The sequence below is a fragment of the Stegostoma tigrinum genome, chromosome 22 (genome assembly GCF_030684315.1).
Source record: "Stegostoma tigrinum isolate sSteTig4 chromosome 22, sSteTig4.hap1, whole genome shotgun sequence".
Taxonomy (NCBI): Eukaryota; Metazoa; Chordata; class Chondrichthyes; order Orectolobiformes; family Stegostomatidae; genus Stegostoma; species Stegostoma tigrinum.
Window position 1 is genome coordinate 46,545,853 of NC_081375.1, and position 25,025 is coordinate 46,570,877.

The 25,025-nt window shown below is 42.8% G+C and overlaps 1 protein-coding gene across 1 annotated transcript in view; it reads right to left on the reverse strand.

The window, feature by feature from the left end:
- Positions 1 to 17,482, reverse strand: part of pts (6-pyruvoyltetrahydropterin synthase) — a 30,940-nt gene extending 13,458 nt beyond the window's left edge. Inside the window, exons 1-5 of the mRNA XM_048555249.2 lie at positions 17,282 to 17,482; positions 12,937 to 13,016; positions 8,723 to 8,745; positions 3,292 to 3,348; positions 3,026 to 3,096 (exon numbers count right to left, since the gene is read on the reverse strand). Coding sequence (XP_048411206.2) covers positions 3,026 to 3,096; positions 3,292 to 3,348; positions 8,723 to 8,745; positions 12,937 to 13,016; positions 17,282 to 17,370 — 320 coding nt within the window. The 5' untranslated portion in view covers positions 17,371 to 17,482. The remainder of the gene's footprint in view (positions 1 to 3,025; positions 3,097 to 3,291; positions 3,349 to 8,722; positions 8,746 to 12,936; positions 13,017 to 17,281) is intronic.
- Positions 17,483 to 25,025: the final 7,543 nt, after the last annotated feature.

A 25,025-nucleotide genomic window follows, 5' to 3' on the forward strand; every position in this document is an offset into this window, starting at 1 on the left:
CCAACTGGTCAGGGGGCCAACGGGGACTGTGTGGGGTGACGACAGCCAGGGTATTTTCTTTGCTTTTTTTTCTTTGTTTTTTTTTCCTTTAGTTGGTGTACGTACCCCCTAGGTAACCCGGAGCGGCTTGCATGACTGGGTAGGTGTATACATTTATTTTTTTGTACATTCTATGAATAAAGTATATTTTTTCAAATAAAATAAAGTGACAATGTCTGAAAACGAACCTTCCAGCTCACTTTCGGGGAGATTTTCAGCAGATGGTTAATTGATTAATCCTATCATATTGTAAGACAGTACGTTTAGTATAGCCTGCTCTGTTTAGCTCCTGAACATGCATTTCTGAGAAACTTGCAAAAAACATGCAAGGAATCTCTCATCTAAGCTACGTGAGCCCAATCAAAATTTAGATCTCTCTCATGATATTCTAGCTAGTTTCCATATGCTTTCTTTTAAGTTCCACCCTACTATGTGGTTACTATTAGGGAACATGTCTACATTCCTACAAGTTTATGCTTGCATTTAACATTTTTCATCTCCACCTTAATGTTTCGATATCCAGCTTTCCTGAACTTTGGTCTCTGCTGACTATTGTGTTGATACAATAATTATCTGACACCTCTGCCTTTTCTAAACTTCATACGGTTCCAAAAATGTCCTGTATCCTTCAGTATTCAAGCACCAAGCATTGTCATCCCACAGCTATGTCTGTGTAGTGACTACCAAATCGTATTTCTTTTTTAAAACTGTGCTCTCAGTTGCTCTGTTTTGATCTGACCACTACACGCATTCACATGCAATGTTTTCAGCTTCTACCAAATGTAACGCTTTTTAAAAAAGTAAGGAAACTGAAATCAGGTGAATCAGTTTAACACCTGTCATAAGGAAAACGTTAGAAACTGTTTTGAAGGAATTTATTACAGGGTATCTGTGAAAGGTTAAAGGTAAAACAGCAAAGTCAGCATGGTTTCGAGAAGGGGAAGTCTTGTCTAATTAATTTATTTGAGTTCTGTGAGGAAGCAAGATAAAGTGAACGAGTAGATGGACTGTACTTAGATTTTCAGAAGCACTCCAACGCGCAGGTTATTGCACATAATAAAAGCTCATGATGTTGGGGTATTATCCTGGCTCGAACAGAAGAATGGCTGGCAAACAAGCAGAGTAAGTAGAAATGAGCCTTTTTTATGTTGGCAGGATAGAATGAGCAGTGTGCCACACGGAATGGTGCCGAGGTATTAGCTAGTGATCATTTACATGTATGACTTTGACGAAGAGACTAAAGGTATGCTTATGAAATTAACTGATGGAATTAACACAAGGATAGGTAGGAAAGAAAGCTGTGAAAAGAACATGACGAGGTTCAAAAAGCTGTGGATAGATCCAAGTGAATGGGAAAAGATCAGGCTCATAGGCTTTAGAGTGCTGAAATGTGAAATTGCCCACTTTGGCAGGAAGAGTATGAAAAGCACACCACCTAAATGATGAGTGACTGCAGAGCTCTGAGATGCAGAGTGATCTGGATATCCTCATACATAAATCACAAAGTCCTAATATGCAGATCCAGCAAGTTATTAGGAAAAGTAATGGATTGTTATATTTATTGCAAGGGGAAATGAATACAAAATGAGGGAGATGAAGCTATAATGATATAGGACATCAGTGAATCACATCAGGAGTATTGCATAGAATATCAGTTGTCCTTTTTAAAGAAGAATGTAAATGAGCTGGAAGCAGTTCAGTGGAAGCTTACTCAATTAATGGACAGTTTCCTTCATAAGAGAAGATTGGACAAGCTGGCCTTGCATTGCTGGACTTTAGAAGAGTAAACTTGATTGAAACATATATGATCCTTGAGGGTCTTGCCAGTGAAAATTTGGAGAGCATGTTCGCACTTGGATGAGAATTTGGAACTAGTGTGAATTCTTTAAAAATCAGGAGTTGCCCACTTAAGACAGATGAAGTGAATTTATTTTTGTTCCTCAGGAAGTCATGACTCTTTGGAGCTGCCTTCCTGAAAAAGGTACTGGAAGCAAACTGTATCAAGACAGACTTTGTGGCAAGCAAAAGGGTGAAAGGTTATCAAGGAGGTGACAATGTGGATTTGAGGTTATAATCAGATCAGAATTTATTGAATGGCAGAGCTATAGAACTGCAGAGGTCAAGAAGGCAGCACACCACCACATTCTCAAAGGCAACACTGGATGGACAATAAATATGGGACACCCCCATTCCATGAATGGCTAAAAACAAAGCAAACTCATGGGGCCAAATAGCCTACCTTGCTACTTTCTAATGATTGAGAGAGAGTTAAGGACTACAGAAGCCAGAGTCAATATGTGCACAGCTGGGCAAATGCAGCAGGTCAGACAGCATCCAAGGAGCAGCAAAGTCAACGTTTTGGGCTTCCAACATCTGCAGTCCTTACTGTCTCCCTATCATTAAAAACTGTTAAGTCTTTTCTAAGGTTGCCAACTTTAAAGAAGTTTTCCTCCTCTCTCCGAAGAAATCTCATTAAGTCTCTCTCCCACTTCAACTCCCCAGCTATACCAATCACTATAACCCCTTACCCACATCCATCCAACACCATGTTCTCTCGAGCTTAGAAACATGAGAAGTGACCTCATTGAAATACTGGCCTCGCTGGATTCTTAAAAGGTTAGACATGGTGGGCACAGAAAGGATATTTCCCCTGGGATGGGATAGTGGGGCATCGAGAACCATTAGGCACAATCTCATAATAAAGAGCAAGTCATTTAGGATTGGGATGAGGAAAAATTCTTCTCTCAGAGGGTGGGGAATTTCTGCGTTTCTCTACCTCAAAGGGCTGTGGAGGCTTAATTAGTGAGCAGGTCCAACACAGAGATCAATGGATTCTGAGATTCTGAAGCCAAAGAATACAGGGGCCATATGTGGAAATGGCATTGAGATAAATAATCAGGCAATATCTAAAATGGTGCAGCAGGCACAAGGGGCTGAATGGCCTACTCCTGCTCCTATATTCCTAACATTTATGCAATACACTTACCTAACAACATTGGTGAAGTATGGGACATCTTTGTCCAGATTCTTATGGTCAAGTGGTTTTATTATGGATTCCTGATGAAGGATTAAAAAAAAGCAAGTTGTGGTCAATACTTTTAGAATGACAAAAAAAAAGTTCGATTTCTACAATGATACAGATCAGATCCTCAGCGATTGTATCAGGACCACTGATTAACTTAGGCTGGGGTAGGGGGAGGGGGCATTTACATTTTCCTCGCCATTTCTACCATTCTACAATTTAATCATCACCTGCATGTGCTCCTTGAGGTCTGAGATGTTCATCACCATCCCAGTGAGCGGATTGACCTGAAACACGTGAACAAAGATGATGAAGTTAGATTGACCATTCATTGTCAGGCTGAAGTAAGACAGCACGGAATTATTTCTGTTCTATCATGGTTTCTTTCAACTTTAGAGTGCCCTATATTGTTAATTCTCAATCCAGAGATGTTTCTGAAGGTGAAAATTGCATTTAAATTAATGTAGTTCAATCAAAATGAAAAAAAATTTCTAAAACTGAACCTTCATAATGTCATTGTCACACACATCAGTGTCTTCCTTGTTCTGCCATTTATAATGATTCACTCGCTGATATTAAAATAACTTCTGGATGTGAGTTTGCTTGCTGAGCTGGAAGGTTAGTTTTCAGACGTTTCGTCACCATTCTAGGTAACATCATCAGTGAGCCTCCGACGAAGCGCTGGTGTTATGTCCCGCTTTCTATTTATCTGGTTAGGTTTCCTTGGGTTGGTGATGTCATTTCCTGTTCTTTTTCTCAGAGGGTGGTAGATGGGCTCCAAGTCAATGTGTTTGTTGATGGAGTTCCGGCTGGAATGCCATGCTTCTAGGAATTCTCGTGCATGTCTCTGTTTGGCTTGTCTAGGATGGATGTGTTGTCCCAATCAAAGTGGTGTCCTTCCTTATCTGTATGTAAGGATACGAGTGATAGTGGGTCATGTCGTTTTGTGGCTAGTTGATGTTCATGTATCCTGGTGGCTAGCTTCCTGCCAGTTTGTCCAATGTAGTGTTTATCACAGTTCTTGCAAGGTATTTTGTAGAATTATTTTTACAGAACTCAAATAAATTAATTAGACAACCATAACCACTCTCCCCTACATCAAAGATATTTCCGAAATGACTGCCAGACTACTCGGACCCCTTGGCATCAGGGTAGCCCACAAACCCACCAACACACTAAAACAGCAGCTAATGAACTTAAAAGACCCTATAGAGACAACAAATAAAACGAACGTCATCTACAAAATACCTTGCAAGAACTGTGACAAACACTACATTGGACACACTGGAAGGAAGCTAGCCACCAGGATACATGAACATCAACTAGCCACAAAACGACATGACCCACTATCACTAGTATCCTTACATACAGATGAGGAAGGACACCACTTTGATTGGGACAACACATCCATCCTAGGACAAGCCAAACAGAGGCATGCACGAGAATTCCTAGAAGCACGGCATTCCAACTGGAACTCCATCAACAAACACATTGGCTCCAAATCAATCTACCATCCCCTGAGAAAAAGAACAGGAAATGACATCACCAACCCAAGAAAACCTATACAGATAAATAGAAAGCAGGACATAACACCAGAGCTTCGTCGGTGGCTCACTGATGATGTTACCTAGAATGGTGACGAAACGTCTGAAAACCAACCTTCCAGTTCAGCGAGCAAACTCACATCCAGAACCTCAACCTGAGCTACAAATCTTCTCAAAACTCGCTATTAAAATAAATGGTATTACAGTAACAAATCACCAAAAACTCATCTGAATAGCTTAATTGCTGAAGTAATTCTAAGCAGCAAATTCAAATAATTTAGTTAAAAAGCAACACTTTCCTATTTCATCTCAACCTCCCTGATTCTCCTTTCTCATTTCCTCAATATTCCATTTCAATCTATATGTTACCTTTCCCTATTTATTCAAACATAACTATCATTCCTACACATTATTACCTTGGAAAAAAAAGGCACAAGTTTAAATCTTTTGTCTGGACTCTATCTTCATCCCTCCACTTCCAACCTTTCAGGTTTAATTTGTAAGGGGGAAATAAATGAAGTGGTTTTTCATTGGTTTCTGATTGCTGTCTTCATTGAAAGGCAAGAGAACTAAAATCTAAGGCTCAATTTTCAAATTGGGGCGGCAGGAAGATTAAGAAGTAGACAACCAGATCTTTTCCAGGTTCCATCTCTGACAGGGCCTTATTTTAATGTTCAAAAGTCCCTAACTGGGAGTGGAAGTGAGATTTGCAATCAGTTCAAGAATATACACTCCTCACCTCCCCTTGCTGCCTCGAAGTGAGAGATTAACTCTGGATTGCAATGCTCAAAGTCAAATGGTAACCATGACTGGGCTAGTTGCTGCCTTGGGGAATAACGCAGGAAGGATATCGGGAAGCCCTTGGCCTCCTGGTCTGAGGAAGTGACCAACTGGTTCTTTACTCACCCCACCACCGTCCGAAAATCTCAGTTTGCATGGTACTTCATAAACAAATACAAATCTAGGTGAAAAGTTAGTATGCAGGCACACTGAATGATAAAGGCAGCTAATGGAATGCCTTACTTTATTACAAGTAAATAATACTTTATTACTTACTGTAGTAAGCAGTAAATACTGGACATAAATGCAAGAATCATAAACTTCATTTTCACAGGGTATTGGGTGGGAGCACATCTCAAATACAGTGCGCAGTTTTCCTTTCCTTATTTAAGGCATTGGAGGTGGTACAGAGGAGGTCACTAGATTAATACTTGGGATGAGCAAGTTATCCTACAAGGATAGGTTGCACAGACTGGAAACGTTTGCACTGGTGTTCAGAAGAGTGAGAGGTGATTAGATTGAAATGTATATAGATCCTGAATGGTTTGGACAAGGTGGTCGTGTAAAGGATATTTCCTCTTGGCTGTGATTCCAAAACTAGATACACCAGTTTAAAATTAGCGGGACATCCTTTTATAAATGAGATTAGGAAAAATCTTTTTTCTCAGGGCATGCAACATTAGAACTCTCTGCCTCAGAAGATGATGGAGGCAGGATCATTGGCTTTTTTTAAATGCAGAGCTTAATTTATTTGCCTGCCTAACAAGAATCTAAGATTAGTGGAGGTAGATGGGAATGTGCAATTCAGAACACAATCAGACAGTCACTAAATGAAGGGGCAGGCTTGAAGGGCTGAATGGCCTAATTTGTATGTTCTTTTGGTACTTTAATTCAGCAGTGACATCACATTAAGGAGCAGAGGCAAGAGGCCATATGGTCTCCTCTTGCTCAGAACATCTCAAATGCAGGTGAGACTTAAACCTGGGTGCTCTGACCCAGAGGTAGGGACATTGGCACTGTCCCGCTACAGTCCTTGTTCCTTTTGCACTTGAATGATTCTGTGATTATGACCCTCCATCCCCAGCGTGCTGTAAAAGGTTGTGCGTTAGATCGTTCAATCTTCTCCCTCACCAGCTTCTCTCTGCTCCTCTGCCTGTTACCCAGCATAGCAATGAGCAACGCGCTTAGCAGTCAGTGAATTGGAAAATGCAGCACGTCCACATCAAGCCACCTGGGAGTGCAATTTCCAAAGTGTTCCTGTATCTAAACATACCCACCCATTGTCACAGAGTCATAGATTAACATAGCATGGAAACACAGTCCAACTTGTCCATGCTGACCAGATATCCCAAATTAATCGTGTCCCACTTGCCTGCATTTGGCCCATATTACTCTAAACCCTTCCCAATCACGTACCCATCCAGATTCCTTTTAAATGTCATACTTGTACCAGCCTCCACCACTTCCTCTGGCAGCTCGTTCCATACACACACCACCCCCTGTATGAAAAACTTACCCCTCAGGTCCTGTTTATTTCTTTCCCCTCTCACTTAAAACAGGGCCATTTTGTTTTGGATTCCCCGACCCCAGGAAAAAGACTTTGGCCATTCATCCTATGTATGCCTCATAATTTTGCAAACCTCGAACAGGACATCCCTCAGCCTCTGACACTCCAGGAAAAGCACATATTCAGCCTTTCCCTATAGCTCAAAACCCTCCAATAATGGCAACATCTTTGTCAATCTTTTCTGCACACTCTCAAGTTTAGCAACATCTTTCCTATAGAAGGGTGATCAAAACTGCATGCAGTATTCTAAAAGTGGCCTCACCAATGTCCTGTGCAGCTGCAACATGACCTCCCAACTCCTATACTCAATGTTTTGAACAATGAAGGCAAATTCTTCCTTCACTGCCCTGTCTATCAGTAACGCCACTTTCACGGAACTCTGCACCTGCACCCCAGGTCTCTTTGTTCGGCAACACTCCCTAGTGCCCTAAGATTAACTGTATAAGTCCTGGCCTGAACAAAAACAGAAGTTGCTGGAATAGCTCAGCAGGTCTGGCAGCATCTGTGAAGGAAAAAAAAAATCACAGTTAACGTTTCAGGTATGGTGAACTCTGATTTTTCCTTCACAGTTGCTGCAAGAGCTGCTGAGCTTTTCCAGCAACATCTGTTTTTGTTCCTGATTTCCAGCATACGCAGTTCTTTTGGTTTTTATCAAGTCCTGTCCTGGTTTGCCTTATGAAAATGCAACCTCACATTTATCAAAATTAAATTCTGTCACTTATTGGCCCACTGGTCTATCTGATCAAGGTCCTCCTATACTCTCAGATAATCTACACTGTCCACTACCCCACCTACTTTGGTATCATCTGCAAACTTGCTTCCTATATTCACATTCAAATCATTTACATAAATGATGAAAAGCAGTGGACCTAGCACTGATCCCTGTGACACAACTGCTGGTTACAGGCCTTCAGAGTGAAAAACAACGCTCTACTACCACCCTCTGCCCCTAACCTTCAAGCCAATTTTGTATCCAATAGGCAAGCTCCCCATGAATCTCATGTGAGCTAACTTTACTAACCAATCTGGCATGTGGAACCTTGTCAAATGCATTGTTGAAGTTTATACAGACAACGTCTACTGCTCTACCTTCATCAATCTTCTTTGTCACCTCTTCAAAAGATCAGATCAACTTAGTGAGAGACGAATTCCCACACACAAAGCCATGTTGAATATCCCTAAATAGTCCTTGCCTTTCCAAACGCATGAAAATCCTGCCCCTAGACGGGGTTCACTTACCAACCACTGACTCACCAGTCTATAGTTCCTCAAAAGCATGACCAAGTCAATGTTAGTATTTATGACTTGAAAATAAAAAAAATGGGCAGAATCAATTCTTGCTGTTTTGCTCACTCATATTTAGTACAAGTTCCCGAGTAGATGACAGTTTTATTTTATTCTTTCATGTTCGCTGGCAAGGCTAACATTTGTTGCCCATTTCCAATTGCCCTTGGGCTGATTTTATTGGCTAGTCAAATCAACACGACAGCTAGGAGTCAACCATCCCCCTCCAGGTCTGGGGTACATGTAGGCCAGGATAAGGATGGTAACTTTCTTTCCCTAAGGAACACTACTGGACCAATTTTAAAACAGTTGGTGTTCATCGTCACGGGGACTAGCTTTCAATTCTGTGTTTTTTAAATTCCACCAGCTGGTGAGGTAGGATTTGAAACCTTGTCACCAAAGTATCAACCTGGGCCTTTAGTAGCCCAGTGACATTACCACGACATCACCAGCTGCCCCCTACCCCCATGACATGCTCACACTCACCTCCCCACGTACTGTAACTTCCACTGCAAAACACAAATACAAATGGTTAGAAAGATCACGCACAAAACTGTCATTTCTCAAAAGATGAAAACTGAAAATTCACATCAAATGAAGTTTGCTTTGTACAGACTGCTCTTTTTTAAAAGAAAACAGGCTTTTGGAATGCTGTAACTTTAATCTCACTGCAGCAATGGTCTTTAAAACATTTAAGAAACCAATAAACTGTGAGCATGAGGAGGGCTAAACGGCCCAGTCCCAGAACTCAGTCATGAGCTCACGTGAATCCCCACAAAAGGTAGCCTCTGTTTTCTCCACCACATCTCTTGCAATTCAAATTTCTAAGGGATGGGTTTTTCGCCTGCGGTGGAGCTGGGAATGAAGGCGGGCACATACGAAATTTTACACTACCCATTCGCTTTCCTATTCAATCCAACCCATTTTCCTGGAATGGGCTGGGGGTACCCACGTGGCCGTCAACGCCTGCTGAGAGAGGTCAAGTGGAGGATTTTCCAGTTGTCCTCCAGGTCAGTGTGCCTGCAAGCCCATGGCTTGAGGAAGGACTGCAATGTTACACTTCTAACTCTATTCCTTTATCTTTCCACTTTATGCTAAGGAGATCTGTAATGATGAACTCTTTTAAACTTGTTTTTACTTTTCTATTTTTGTACTTAGATACCTATGTAGCCAAGATGGCGCCAGGAATGGTGAACGAAGTACACTTTTCACTGTACTCCTGTACTTGAGTGCACATAACAATAAAACCTAAAATTCAGGTGGAAGTGGCTCATCTAGCCACTTGGAGCTTGCCCTTGGTGAAAGGCTGCTGTGCCATGCTCCTAGCTGGCCTGGAGATGCCCTCATCCCTGCCTGAATGCAGCAGCAACTGCAGGCCATTTTGCAGAGGGGATCCCATCATGCTCCTCTCTCCCTCCCAACAATAGTGGCCCTGCTACAAAAGCCACTTCTATAATTTTCTATTTTAAGCAATTGGAGGGCTTTGAACCACAATTCTTTATGTCACCCTGCTAGTGCATTCCTACTAGATGGTGACCAAAACAGTGTCTCGTGAATAGATTTGTATAATTTAAAATAGACACTGTTTTGTAACTCGTTCAAACGCAGGGGAACACGGCAACAGAAACCGGGAACTTAGAAGTCAAACATTATTCGAGGTCAGTGGCATTCATAAGTCACAAGTTTGCAGTTTCAAGACTTCAGTCAGTAATCTGACAATACAGCATCATTTTGTCTGAGAACATCAGTCTCTGGATAATGCATCAAGAGAAATATTAATAAGATGTCAAAACTGCTCATTCAGATGGACATAAAGGATCACATAACAATTTTGGAACTGGAGAAACGACTGCTTGTATGCTGATTAATGTTCCCACCTGCAGCCAGAAACACTGATGCAAATTAACTGGTGATTCGTTATTATTTTCATTTTTTAGTAGATTATGGTTCCAAACTTTGTGCTACGTTTGCTTACAAAGTTAGTTAATTAGCACTGAAATACTTGGAGACATCCTGGGAACGTATAAAGTTGGTATTTTGGACTGTTATGCATCCTCTACTGGCTTAACCATATTTTTGTCGGCCTCCCTTAAACTTTGGGCAAATCCATCAACAAACATTTCCATTTTTCTCCACGTTTACAAACTGGCCCTCGAAACCTTCCCCTTCAGGGAAAAAAAACCCCTTTTGGTCTTCAAGGTGTAGAGTTAGCAGTCCTGATGTCTCCTTTGGCTCAGTTTACATTTCACCTAGTTTTGCTCCTGTACAGTCCCACAAGATATTTTGCAACTTTAAAGGCTTTTTCAAACCAAGTTGTTGTAGAACAACTGAAAGCTCATTGTTCTTTTCCAATATTCATGAAAAGTTAGACTAGAGATGAAGAGCTTGACTGGGCACATTTGCTCCCATAAGGGAAAAATCTATGTTTCAATCACCCCAAAATATTGTTTGATAGTCTTGACATACGCTGTTATCCTGAATAAAAGAAATGCAATGGTGGTGATATTCAAACACAGTCAGCCAAACAGCGGAAGCCCATTTGAAAAATTCTGTCTTTATCTACGATATTAAAGACGCAGCAGCTGATATAAACTGAGAAAGCATTAAGGGCCTTTATGGAAGAGAGATAATGGGAACTGCAGATGCTGGAGAATCCAAGATAACAAAGTGTGAAGCTGGATGAACACAGCAGGCCAAGCAGCATCTCAGGAGCACAAAAGCTGACGTTTCGGGCCGAGACCCTTCATCAGAGAGGGGGATGGGGAGAGGGTTCTGGAATAAACAGGGAGAGAGGGGGAGGTGGATCGAAGATGGAGAGAAAAGAAGATAGGTGGAGAGGAGAGTATAGGTGGGGAGGTTTTGAAGCTTGTGAAGTCCGCATTGATACCATTGGGCTGCAAGGTTCCCAAGCGGAATATGAGTTGCTGTTCCTGCAACCTTCGGGTGGCATCATTGTGGCACTGCAGGAGGCCCAGGACGGACATGTCATCTGGGGAACAGGAGGGGGAGATACAACGCATCATCCTCCGACACTTCCGCCATCTACAATCCGACCCCACCACCCCAGACATTTTTCCATCCCCACCCTTGTCTGCCTTCCGGAGAGACCACTCTCTCCGTGACTCCCTTGTCCGCTCCACACTCCCCTCCAACCCCACCACACCCGGCACCTTCCCCTGCAACCGCAGGAAGTGCTACACTTGCCCCCACACCTCCTCCCTCACCCCCATTCCAGACCCCAAGATGACTTTCCATATTAAGCACATCTGCCAATGTGGTATACTGTATCCACTGTACCCGGTGTGGCTTCCTCTACATTGGGGAAACCAAGCGGAGGCTTGGGGACCGCGTTGCAGAACACCTCTGCTCGGTTCACGAACCATTTTAACTCCACCTCCCATTCCTCAGATGACATGTCCATCATGGGCCTCCTCCCCTCCCGCACCGCATCACAAAACCAGCCCAGCTCGCCCCCTCCCCCCAATGCATCCCAAAACCAGCCCAGCCTGTCTCCGCTTCCCTAACCTGTTCTTCCTCTCACCCATCCCTTCCTCCCACCTCAAGCCGCACCTCCATTTCCTACCTACTACCTCATCCCGCCTCCTTGACCTGTCTGTCTTCCCTGGACTGACCTATCCCCTCCCTACCTATACTCTCCTCTCCACCTATCTTCTTTTCTCTCCATCTTCGGTCCGCCTCCCCCTCTCTCCCTATTTATTCCAGAACCCTTTCCCCATCCCACTCTCTGGTGAAGGGTCTAGGCCCGAAACATCAGCTTTTGTGCTCCTGAGGCTGCTGTGTTCATCCAGCTTCACACTCTGTTATCAAGGGCCTTTATTGGCTGAGCAAATCTCTCATCACACACAGGCCCTTGATAACCTTTCCAAACCATCAGCTTCTGTGCCTTTACTAATAGGCTTTTCAATCTGTAGGCTCGCAATAACACCAGAATTGTGCATAACATGCAAATCTCTGCTTTTTTAAAAATCCAGTGAGAGGAGAATGGGGGGAAAAAAAAGCTGCACTCTCCAAGTACTTCAAAAAGTTCTTTTAAAGCTATTGGAAAAATAGCCCAAGTACTTGGTTTAACAGCTGTTTTAACTTACTTGTTCTCCACGTTACCCACCAGCTTGTGGGGAAGTGCTGCCATCAACAGAGCATCTTCTAAGCATGGAGTCTCAGGAAATGGCCATTTACATAGTGCTTTGCAAAATGGGCGTCTGGAGTCATGGGCTCTGAGGCAGCAACGGCAACCCTGGAGCTCTGATTGAATTATTCCAGCTGAGCTCCCACTCTAAACAGGCCCTCTGCTCTCACAGGACCCCCACCCCCGATTCTCACAGGTCACACTGAAGGATCACGAAAATGCTCAAGTCTTGAAATGGGGTCAACGGTTGGAAAATGTGCTGCATTAAGAAATAAACAGCACCACACAAAAGTCAGAAGTCTGATCAGCCGGCCGTTAACACCAAAGAATGGAAAATGTGCTACAGTTCAGAAGCAATCAAACATTGCAACACCAAACTGCAGAAATGGATTTTAGCTGCACGGAGCTATTTGTTTTGCAGAAAGCCCGCTCTGCGGGGCATAGTAAGGAATTGTAAGTGTTCACTAGACAACGTCACTTATCTATCTAGGCTGAGGCAATATTGCAATGCACACACTTTGGTTATGAAATTATGTCAACAAGCATTACTGACCTTTGTAGTTGTGGCCATGACCATTTGGGTTGTTGCATTTTCCAAAAATTCTTTTATTCTCCTCAGCACTTAAACAATTACTGGAAAACAAGTTCAAAATGATGTCACACTTTCAAAGCAAATATTCTAAACAGGCCCTCTGCTCCACAGACTTTCTAACAGATTTATCATGTATTTTTCTCTCTCAAATCTGCGCAAATGACCTTGCAGATTACCCTGTTCTATGGATAACATCTGACATCTGATACATGACGTGGTTATCAAGAAAAAAACAATTGGGAAATGCATTAGAAATTGGACATAATGAGAAATGTAACTTTTTTTGCCTTCTTGATATTAGGCAATATAGTTTGGGTTTTGGAATCTCCTCGACAGAGTGATGCAAGTGGCAGGTGAAGAAATGCTAATGTTTGTTTCTAGAGATAGTTGGAGAGATTTTCCACAAACAACTTGTCAGTAGAAGGTACAGTTTGAGGAGTGCCACTCAGCATCAAATATGGCTAACTGGGGGACTTTCCCAAACTTATTACCTGCCATTGGCATTTTAGAAAGATTTAAGATTGATACTGTATAAGGTCAGAACCTATTCTGTTCCAAAGTGAGACTGCACTACTCAGTATCTGTCAGGAAGTCAACCTAGGGGTTAGCAGATCTGGACACTGCACCTTAAGAAAGATATATTGGCCTTGAGGGAGCACAATCCAGTTTTGCAAGAATGGTACCCACACTTCAGTGGTTAGGAGGAGAGATTATGTAAATTAGACTTGCTTTCTCTAGAATTTTGAAGGTTAAGACCAAAGCCTTCAAGGCATTAACAGGAAAAAAACAGGCAAGATAAAGATAAACTACTTCCACTGGTTAGTGATTGTATAACTAAGGCACATAGCCTGAGAATTATGGGCAGACTATTCAGGAGAGATGTCACAAAGCACTTCTATGTACAAAAGACTATAGAGGCTGGAACTTTCTTCCACAAATGCCAGTGTATGCTGGATCAATTGTTAATTTAAAATTGGAGATAGATAAATTTTTGTTAAGAAATGGTATTAGAGGGATATGAGCCAAAGGCAGACATATGGAATTCGGCCACAGATCAGCCACGATCTTATTGAAATGTGGAATGAGCTAAAAGAGACTGAATGGCCCGTGCCTGTACCACCCATTGGAACAATCAGATCTCATTATGTCATAATAATGCACATGGTATCTTTTCCACTTCTCATCATATAAGCCTTTGTTTATGAAAATGGATTGAAACCTTTGGTGAGATGAAAGGATTGTGAAAAATTAGGTTGCTTTATTTCACAGGCAGCCAATATGAATACTGTTCAAAATTCTAATTTTCAATGACTAGGCTAAATTTTGATATATTCCCAGAAATGTAAAAGGACAAGATGATCAAATATACCTGCCTCTTTCACAGATTGACGTATCTGCTTTTGAAATTACCACATTGGTACCCCATTGTAACATCTATTATACCATGATACACAGTCTAAGCCAGCAGTCTGTCTTGACCCTCCAGAGTTTAATTCAGCAAATGATACAAGCCCTACTGTGAACACAGCCATCATTTTTTTTTTAAAAAGAAAATTAAAAGCAGACATTTAATTATGGAGTTCACTTTAATGCTTTATTTATTTGGGGAGATGGTGTCATTGTAGTAATGTCACTGGAGTGGTAATCCAGAACTCCAGGCGATTGTTCTGGGGACATAGGAGAGAATTGTGCCACAGCAGATGGTGGAAACTTGAATTTAATAAAGAAAAATAAATTAAAATGAAGAAGTCAAATGGCAAACATTGTCTGTTGTTGTAAATACCCACCTACCTCACTGGTGTCTTTTAGGGAAGGGATTCTGCCATTGTTATTTGGCTGGGCCTACACACGACTCCAGATCACTCCAATTCACTTTTAACTGATATCTAAAAATGACCAAACAAGCCACTGCCCAAATCCCATGCAGTGTTTTTTTTGAAAAAAATTGGAGCGTGAGGACTGAATGCTGGGAGGCAGCAGTCTAGTGATGTTATTGCTGGATTGTTAATCCAGAGTGCAGAAAATGTTCTGGGGTCCTGGTTTCAAATCCCACTATGGCAGATGGTGGAATTTATATTCAATACAATCTGGAATTAAGAGTCTAATGATGGCCATGAAGCCAGTGTCAATTGTTGGATAAATCAATCTGGTTCACTCATGAAAAAGAAAGAAACGGCCATCCTCACCTGGTCTGGCCTACATGTGGCTCCAGAGCTGTAGCAACATATCTGCTTCATAACTGCCCTCTGGCCAATTAGGGATAGGGCAATAAATGCTGGCCTAGCCAGTGATGCCCTCATCCCATGAATGAATTAAAGAAAATATTGGGCTCTAGTGTAGTTACAACTAACCCAAGCATGAACCACCAGCTAAGAAAGACAGCTGTTTTGAGATTACAAACCGTTTGAATATGTTGCAGCAGTACTTTCAGTGTATTTTCAAGTGTATTGCCCTCTTGTACTTTGCAAACCTCTATGTCCCAGTCTGTCATTCAGAAATTCCTGGTCCAATTACTCTTTCACTCCTGCTTCATTATTACTTCATGAAGCAGCCAAGAATTAGCCAGCAGTCTCCTCAAAACAAGCCAAGTTCCCCTCACACATCATGCCCGTATAAACATTACTGTCATCACCATATTGAACACAAATATTTGTTTGGCTACATGATAAATTGGTCACAAAACCCCTGGATATCCTGGCTTTAAGATGTGTCCTCTGTGACCCGCAATCTTTCTTTGCAACAGTAGCAAAGCTACTTGAGTTTAACCATCCATAACTGAAACAAAGCCCTCTTTTCAAGAGTTTAAGAACTAGACAGATTTCAAACTTCATTATGGGACAATTACTAATCTGTAAATGATTGGAGGTTTCAGAGAGCATTTATAAAGCCACAAGACTGGTAAGATTAATCATGGTTCCAGCAAGTGGCAGAATAATACTCATTCATAATGCAATGCTCTAGATAGTTTAAAAAAAGGCTGCTTGTTTGCGACCTTTACACTTGCCCATAAACCTATAGTGGGATATTGCACAGGAATTTGCAATGATGCAATCTGAAATGGTGAATCTTCTACATGGACCAATGTGAATCAGACAAGCATATTGTCTGAATTAGAATCACAGAATCCCTGCAGTTTGGAAGCAGGTCATATGGCCTATCGAGTCCACTCCAACCCTCCAAAGATCATCCCACCCTGACCAACCCCATACCTTATCACAATCCCCCATGGCTAATCCAACTAGCCTGCACATCCTGGATACTATGAGTAATTTAGCATGGCCACTTAACTTGCACATCTTTAGACTGCAGGTCTTTATTGAGCCATGGCAGTCCAAGTTAGAATAATTAATTCATAGCGATATAAATGGGCATATCTCGTTAGGTTTTGACCCCCTAGTGTAAGCATCAAACGCTAAGTGAGCAAACTATTTGATTATCTGCCCTGTTATCTTCTCAGGTGCCTCAGTGTTAGTGCCTGGTTAATAACACTGCGTGTAAACAGTTCGGTGATGTTTGGCTATGTCCGGAGAGCTGTATTATTGTTGCAGGCTGCTGTTGAGAGATTCGCCTTAAAGATTTTTCTATGGAAAGACCACGTCTTAAAGCGGCTGAGTGAATAAATCGGATGTAAATAAGTGGATTTTCCAGTGCGCCGAGTGCACGACGAGGGGTCACTGACACAGTTGCCTTGTCACAGAGCTGGGGATAGATGTGAGTCTCTCATAAGAACAGAATACACTCCAGGATTCTCCAGCATCCGCTGTTCCCATTATCCCGCTACACTACAGGCCTGCCTGGACGTACGGACGTGAGGCAAACAGTGAGGCTCACAGTACTGAGCCAATCCACATCACTGATTAAATCCAGGGCTCCTACAACACAGCTTGCCTGTTACGAAACAGGATGCAATAATTCCGGGAATGGGTTACGCCGAATTAAACAGGACCTGTTACAGCTGCGGTTCCGGGGTGGGGGAATGTCTCAGACCCGGCATTTACCTCTGACCTCAGCGAGATTGTGAATTGTCAATTTCACACGCGGTTACGGAACTGAAAGCAACGAAGAACCAGGGCCCAACCTCCCTACGCGAGAGATCCTGCGCAAAGAGAGTTTCTGTTTGGAACAATGTCATGAAGAGATGGTTAAATAAGACCGATTAACCCATGTACAATTAAACCACAATAGACGGGGCGCATTTCCTGAGCACGTTTCACCGTTGAAGCTTCCATATTATGTTCTTGCTCTCAGTGAAAGTGAAACTTACAACGTCCACACTGGGATGGTGCCAGTTTTTTTATTTATTTACCTATGGAGGCGATGAGCAGCGTTGAAGCTTTCCACTCTCGTCACCAGCGCGGTCCTGATGGGTTTCGGTGGCTCCTCTCCCACTTCCATGAGTGCAGCAACAATCTGATCTCCACGGACCAACACAGCTTCAATGCGACAGGTTAGAAGCCACGCACAGCACAGCAGCCACCCGACGTCGCACTCACTTCCGCCAGACCATCACATCTTTCCAAACCCAAACATCCACATCCAACACCTTCACGTTGCTGTAAAGGTGGCTTTTAAAATAGAAAATAAAACAATTTAGGGAAAATGTAAATACGTTGTTTTTACTTTTAATTCATAAGTTATTTTCTCATTTATATTTAATTTGGAAAAAAAATAACAAATTTGATTGACAGACGTTTGTCAAGTTTGGCTTGACATGACATTTCATCAGATGACATATGACCACCTTTGTAAATACATTTGCGTTTACCTCCGTGATATCTTCTGTACCAAACCTTGAGAACGAAAAAAAAGAGTTGAAACTCAGTTAAGTTCAGTGATGCCACCCTACCTTTGCTCTATACAGCGGTCGTAGTTCACGTAGGTACCAATAGAATAGTTAGACCTCGGAGATTATGAACAGGGAGTATGTGGAGCTGGGCACTAAATTATAGAGCAAAACCAGAAAGGTTGTAATTGCTGGATTATTACCTGAGCCACGTGCAAATAGGTATAGGGTACATAAAATAGAGAGAGGAATAGATGGGAGAGATAACGGGAACTCAGATGCTGGAGAATCCAAGATAATAAAATGTGAGGCTGGATGAACACAGCAGGCCAAGCAGCATCTCAGGAGCACAAAAGCTGACGTTTCGGGCCTAGACCCTTCATCGGAGAGGGTTCTGGAATAAATAGGGAGAGAGGGGGAGGCGGACCGAAGATGGAGAGAAAAGAAGGTAGGTGGAGAGGAGAGTATAGGTGGGGAGGTAGGGAGGGGATAGGTCAGTCCAGGGAAGACAGACAGGTCAAGGAGGTGGGATGAGGTTAGTAGGTAGGGGATGGAGGTGCAGCTTGGGTTGGGAGGAAGGGATGGGTGAGAGGAAGAACAGGTTAGGGAGGCAGAGACAGGTTGGGCTGGTTTTGGGATGCAGTAGGTGGAGGGGAAGAGCTGGGCTGGTTGTGTAGTGCAGTGGGGGGAGGGGACGAACTGGGCTGGTTTTGGGATGCGGTGGGGGAAGGGGAGATTTTGAAGCTGGTGAAGTCCACATTGATACCATTGGGCTGCAGGGTTCCCAAGCGGAATATGAGTTGCTGTTCCTGCAACCTTCAGGTGGCATCATTGTGGTACTACAGGAGGCCCATGATGGACATGTCATCTAAAGAGTGGGAGGGGGAGTGGAAATGGTTTGCGACTGGGAGGTGCAGTTGTTTATTGTTTATAGGCCCCAAGATGACTTTCCATATTAAGCAGAGGTTCACCTGCACATCTGCCAATGTGGTATACTGCATCCACTGTACCCGGTGTGGCTACCATCTACATTGGGGAAACCAAGTGGAGGCTTGGGGACCGCTTTGCAGAGCACCTCTGCTCGGTTCGCAATAAACAACTGCACCTCCCAGTCGCAAACCATTTCCATTCCCCCTTCCATTCTTTAGATGACATGTCCATCATGGGCCTCCTGCAGTGCCACAATGATGCCACCCGAAGGTTGCAGGAACAGCAACTCATATTTCGCTTGGGAACGCTGCAGCCCAATGGTATCAATGTGGACTTCAGCAGCTTCAAAATGTTCCCCTTCCCCCACCGCATCCCAAAACCAGCCCAGTTCGTCCCCTCCCCCCACTGCACCACACAACCAGCCCAGCTCTTCCCCTCCACCCACTGCATCCCAAAACCAGTCCAACCTGTCTCTGCCTCCCTAACCTGTTCTTCCTCTCACCCATCCCTTCCTCCCACCCCAAGCCGCACCTCCATCCCCTACCTACTAACCACATCCCACCTCCGTGACCTGCCCGTCTTCCCTGGACTGACCTATCCCCTTCCTACCTCCCCACCTATCTTCTTTTCTCTCCATCTTCGGTCTGCCTCTCCCTCTCTCCCTATTTATTCCAGTTCGCTCTCCCCATCCCCCTCTCTGATGAAGGGCCTAGGCCCGAAACGTCAGTTTTTGTGCTCCTGAGATGCTGCTGGGCCTGCTGTGTTCATCCAGCCTCACATTTTATTATCAGAGGAATAGATGGGTTTCAGTGTGTGGACCATTGACCAATCCTGGGGAGCTTGAGGGCTGTACCATTCGGACAGCTTACACCTGAACAAATAGTGAGGGCAAGGGATCAAACATGGAAAGATGTGGTATGTCAAAGAATGGGGACAAACTATGTCAGAACATGGTAATATGGGAGATGAACGTCAGATAATAGCAGGTAGGGTAAGATGGAATAAAGACTTCTTAAAGATTTCTGGTCTCCCTGCTATAGGAAAGACATTGTGAACTTGAAAGGGTTCAGAAAAGATTTACAAGGATGTTGCCAGGCTTAGAGGGTTACAGCAATAGGAAGAGACTGGATTGTCTGGACCTTTTTTCCTGGGTGCATTGGAGGCTAAGGGGTGACCTTACAGATGTTTATAAAATCATGAGGGGTATGGATATGGTAAATAGCCAAGACCTTTATCCCAGGATAGGGAGTCCAAAACTAGATGGCGTAGGTTTAAGGTGAGAGGGGAAAGATTTAAGGGAACAAGATGCCAGAGGAAGTGGTGGAACTATAAACATTTAAAAAGCATTTCATTGGGCATATGAATAGGAAGGGTTTGGAGAGATCTGGGCCAAATGCTGAAAATTGGGACTAGATTAATTTATTTGTTAGCATGGATGAGTTGGACCAAAGACCTGTTTCTCTGCTGTACATCTGTATGAATCTATGACCCTTGAATTAACTGAAAAATGATACGGAAGGCTGAACACACACACGAGCAAGTGCAGGAATAGCTTCTTTCTGACTATTATCAGACTGTTGAATGGACTGTAGCCTCACATAATATAACCTACAATGTAATCTGTATGCCCCTAAGTCTTTTTGATCTTTACATCCTTTGCTTGCTGTGATTTGCCTGTACCACTCGTAAACAAAGCTTTTCACTGTATTTTGGTGCACATGACAATAAATCAATCACTCCACCTGGGAATACAGAAACCTTCAAGACTAGACATTACAAAAATAACAAAAGAAAAGCCTAACCTGTGTACTATTCAGAACAAAGTAGATGAATTGATGGCATAGACAGAAGTAGATAAGTATGATCTGAGTATAATTATGGAGGCAGAGCTTCAGGATGACAACGATTAGGTCTTGAATATTGAGAGGTAATATGACAATCAGGAAAAACAGCAAGCTAATCAAAGCTGGATTGATAGCACTGTTAATCAAGGATGGCATTTGTACAATCGTTCAAGATGAACTTGATCCAGGAAATCAGGATGTAAAATAATTTTGTAAGAAGTTGCCCTTTAGGTCTCATTAAATCTTTCACCTCTCACCTTAAACCTATGCCCCTCATAGGTTATAAACTTCTGTAAGGTCACCCCTCAGGCACTGATGCACCAGGGAAAATAGCCCCAGCCTATTCAGCATCTCCTTATAGCTGAAACACTCCAACCCTGGCAACATCCTTGTAAATCTTTTCTGAACACTTTCAAGTTTCACAACATCTTTCCCATAGCAGGGAGACCAGAAGTTTTTATCCTCTCTGCCCTTTCCTACTATTCTCTGCCTCTATTTCCCATATTACCAGGTTCCGACAGACTTTATCCCTACTGTTTGATATCCCGCATCTTTCCACATTTGATCCCTTGCCCTCACTATTTTGTTCAGGTGTAGACTGTCTGAATTGTACAGCCTTCAGTCTCCCCAGGGTTGGTGTCAGTGGTCCACCCACTGAAACCCACTTCTCCCAATCAATCTTTGAGCTACATATCCCACTGCCTAATTTTATGTACCCAATGCTTCAAGGGTGTGCCTCAATGTAACCACAAGGTGGGACAAAATATGTCAAAAAAATTGGATGCATATGATAGAATGCCAGCAATAAGCACAAGTGGCTTTAATCTACTTATGAATGTGAAAAATCAGATTAGCAGTTGTAGCCTGGATGAAGAGTTCATAGGATGCTTTCGAGATTGATTTTAAAGCTGTAAGACACTATCACAGAACAGGTTAGATTAGACTTGATTAATTAATGACCTCAAAGTCAAGGTATTCCTAGGTAGCAACATCCACAATATGATTGAATTTTACTTCCAGTTTGACAGGGGGAAGATGGGAGCTAAGACAAATATTTTAAATCTAAATAAACATAAAAATGCAGAACCGAAGAAGATATGAGCAGGGGGAGGCCCTGCTCCCTTTGAGCCTGCTCCTCCATTTATCTCAAATACAGCTGACTGCCCAACTCAATGGCCTAATGTTGCTTCTCCCCATAACCTTTGATCCCTTTCTCCCCACGTGCTATAGCTAGTTGCCTCTTGAATACATTCAATGTTTTAGCATCAACTACTTCCTGTAGAAATGAATTTCACAGGTTCACTACACTTTAGGTGAAGAAATGTCGCCTCATCTCCATCCTAAATCATCTACCCTGAATCCTCAGACTGTGACCCCTGGTCCTGGACACACCCCCCATCAGGAACATCCTAGATAACAAGGTGTGGAGCTGGATGAACACAGCAGGCCAAGCAGCATCTTAGGAGCAGGAAAGCTGACATTTCGGGCCTAGACCCTTCATCAGAAATCTCAGGAACATCCTCCCTGCATTTACCCTGTCCAGTCCTGTTAGAACTTTACAAGTCTCTATAAGATCCCCCTCATTCCTCTGAACTCTAGCAAAAACAATCCCAACCTAGTCAATCTCTCCTCATACATCAGACCCACCATCCCCGGAACCAGCCTGGTAATCCTTCGCCACACTCCCTTGAGAGCAACAGCATCCTTCCTCAAAAAAGGAGACCAAAATTGTGCACAATATTCTGGATGTGGCCTCACCAAGGACCTGTATAACTGCAACAACACGTCCCTGCTCCTGTACTCAAACCTTTCTCAATCCCATTTCCTTCTTTACCGCCTGCTGCACCTGCAAGCTTACCTTCAGCAACTGGTGTACAAGGGCACCCAGGTCCCACTGCACACTCCCCTCTCCCAACTTACAGCCATTCAGGTAGTAATCTGCTGCCTTTTGCTTCTGAAGTGAATAACCTCACATTTATCCAAATTATACTGCATCTGCCATTGACTGTCCACTCACCCAACCTGTCGAGATCATGCTGAAGGATCTCTGTATCGTCATCACAGTTCACCCTCCCAGCCAACTTGGTATCATCTGCTAAACTTTGAGAAGTTACATTCTGTACCCTCATCCAAATCATTAATATATATTGTGAATAGCTGGGATGCCAGCCCCAATCCCTGTGACACCCAACTAGTGCCTGCCTGCCAATTTGAAAAGGACTCATTAATTCCTACTGTTTGTTTCCTCTCTGCCAATCAGTTCTCTATCCATCTCAGTACACTGCCTCTAAACCCATGCACTTTAATCTTGCACAATAATCTCTTATGTGGAGCTTTGTCAAATGTTTTCTGAAAGTCCAAATATATAACATGGACTAGCTCCCCCTTGTCTACTCTACTAGTTACCTCTTCATAGAATTCCAACAGATTTGTCCTTCATGAATCCATGCTGGCTCTGTCTAATCCTTTCTAAATGCTGTGCTATAAAATCCTTGATAATGGATTCAAGAGTTTTCCCCAGTATCGATGTTGGGCTTACTGCTCTATAATTTCCTGTTTTCTCTCTACGTCCCTTTTTGAATATTAGAGTGACAATAGCTACCCTCCAATCTGCAGGGACTGTTCCAGAGTCTATAGAATCCTTGATGATGACCACCAATGCATCCACTACTTCTAGAGACACTTCCTTAAGTGCTCTGGGATGTAGATTATCAGGGCCTGGGGATTTATCCACCTTCAATACCATCAATTTTCTCAGCGCCATTTCTCTATTAATATCGATCTCCCTCAATTTTTCCCTCTCAGTAAATCTTGCACTCTCCAACATTTCTTTTTTTCAGATTTATGTCTTGTTTTGTAAAGACAGAACCAAAGTATGTATGCAGAGATAATGGGAACTGCAGATGCTGGAGAATCCAAGACAACAAAACAAAAGTACCTCTGATGAAGGGTCTAGGCCCGAAACGTCAGCTTTTGTGCTCCTGAGATGCTGCTTGGCCTGCTGTGTTCATCCAGCCTCACATTTTGTTGTCAAAGTATGTATGCAGTTCCTCAGCCATTTCTTTGTCCCCTGTTATACATTCCCCATTTGTGTCCCCAGGGGACCTATATTTACCTCCAGCAATCTCTTTCTCTTCATGTACCTATAGAAACTCTTAGTGTAAGTCTTTGTGTTCCCTGCAAGCTTACTTTTGTACAGTATTTTCCCCTTCTTAATCAATCCTTTGGTTCTTCTATGCTAATTTCTAAACAGCTCCCAATCCTCATTTATATTATTTTTCTTGGCCAATCTATTACGCTTCTTACTTGGTTTGGATTCTATCTCTAATTTCCTTTGTAAGCCATGAATTGGCTAACTTACCCATTTTGCTTTTGTGACAGACAGGAATAAACAGTTTGTTACAGTTCCCTCATGTGTTCCCCCATGTTTGCAATTGTCTATCCACTGTCATCTCTTTGAGTAATTCTCCCCAGTCTATCAAGGCCAACTCACGCCTCATATCTCCATAGTTTTCTTTATTAAGATTCAGCAATCTAGCCTCAGAATCAACAACCTCACTCTCCATCTTGATAAAAAATTCTACCATTTTATGGTCACTCATCTCCAAGGCGTTTCGCACAACTAGATTGGCAATGATTCCCTTCCCATTTCACAGCACCCAGTCTAAGATAACCTGCTCTCTAGTTGTTTCATCTTCTTATTGGTGAAGAAAACCATCTTGTATACACTCCAGGAATTCTGCCTGTATGACATTGTGGCTAATTTGATTTGCCCATTCTATGTGCAGATTAAAATCAGCCTTGATCACTGATGTTCCCTTATCTCCTGCATCTCTAATTTCCTGTTTAATGCCATTCCAAACATCACCAGTGCAGTTTGGGGGTCTATATGTGACACCAACTAATGTTTTTTTGCCCCTTGGTATTTCTCAACTCTACCCGTACCGGCTCTACATTGTCTGAGCTAATGTCCTTTCTCACTATTGTGTTAATTTTTTCTTTAACCAGCAATGTTGCTCTGCCACCTGCCCCTTTTCACCTGTCCTTCCTAAATACTGAATACACTGGGACAATCAGTTCGCATCCCTAGTCACCCTGCAGCCATGTCTCCGTAATCGCAACATATCGACCCACCCACATCTATCTGCACACTTAGTTCATCCACTTTATTGCAAATGCTCTGCACACAAGCCTTTAAGCTTGTCTTTTTAATATTGTTTGTCCCAGTCTTATTTTTCTCAATAGCCCTGTTTGAATTTTGTCCTTAGTTTCTCTGCCTTTCACTTTTCTTATTCCCTTTTCTATGTGTTGCTTTTTTCATTGCTTCCTCCTTCTCTGACTCCTTACATAGGTTCTCATCCCCCTGGCATATCAGTTTAAATCCTCCCCAATGACTCTAACAAGCACTGTCCCTTGGACATCAGTCCAAATCCTGCCCACATGTAATCCATCCAATTTGTACAGGTCCCACCTCTTCCAGACTTGGTCCCAAT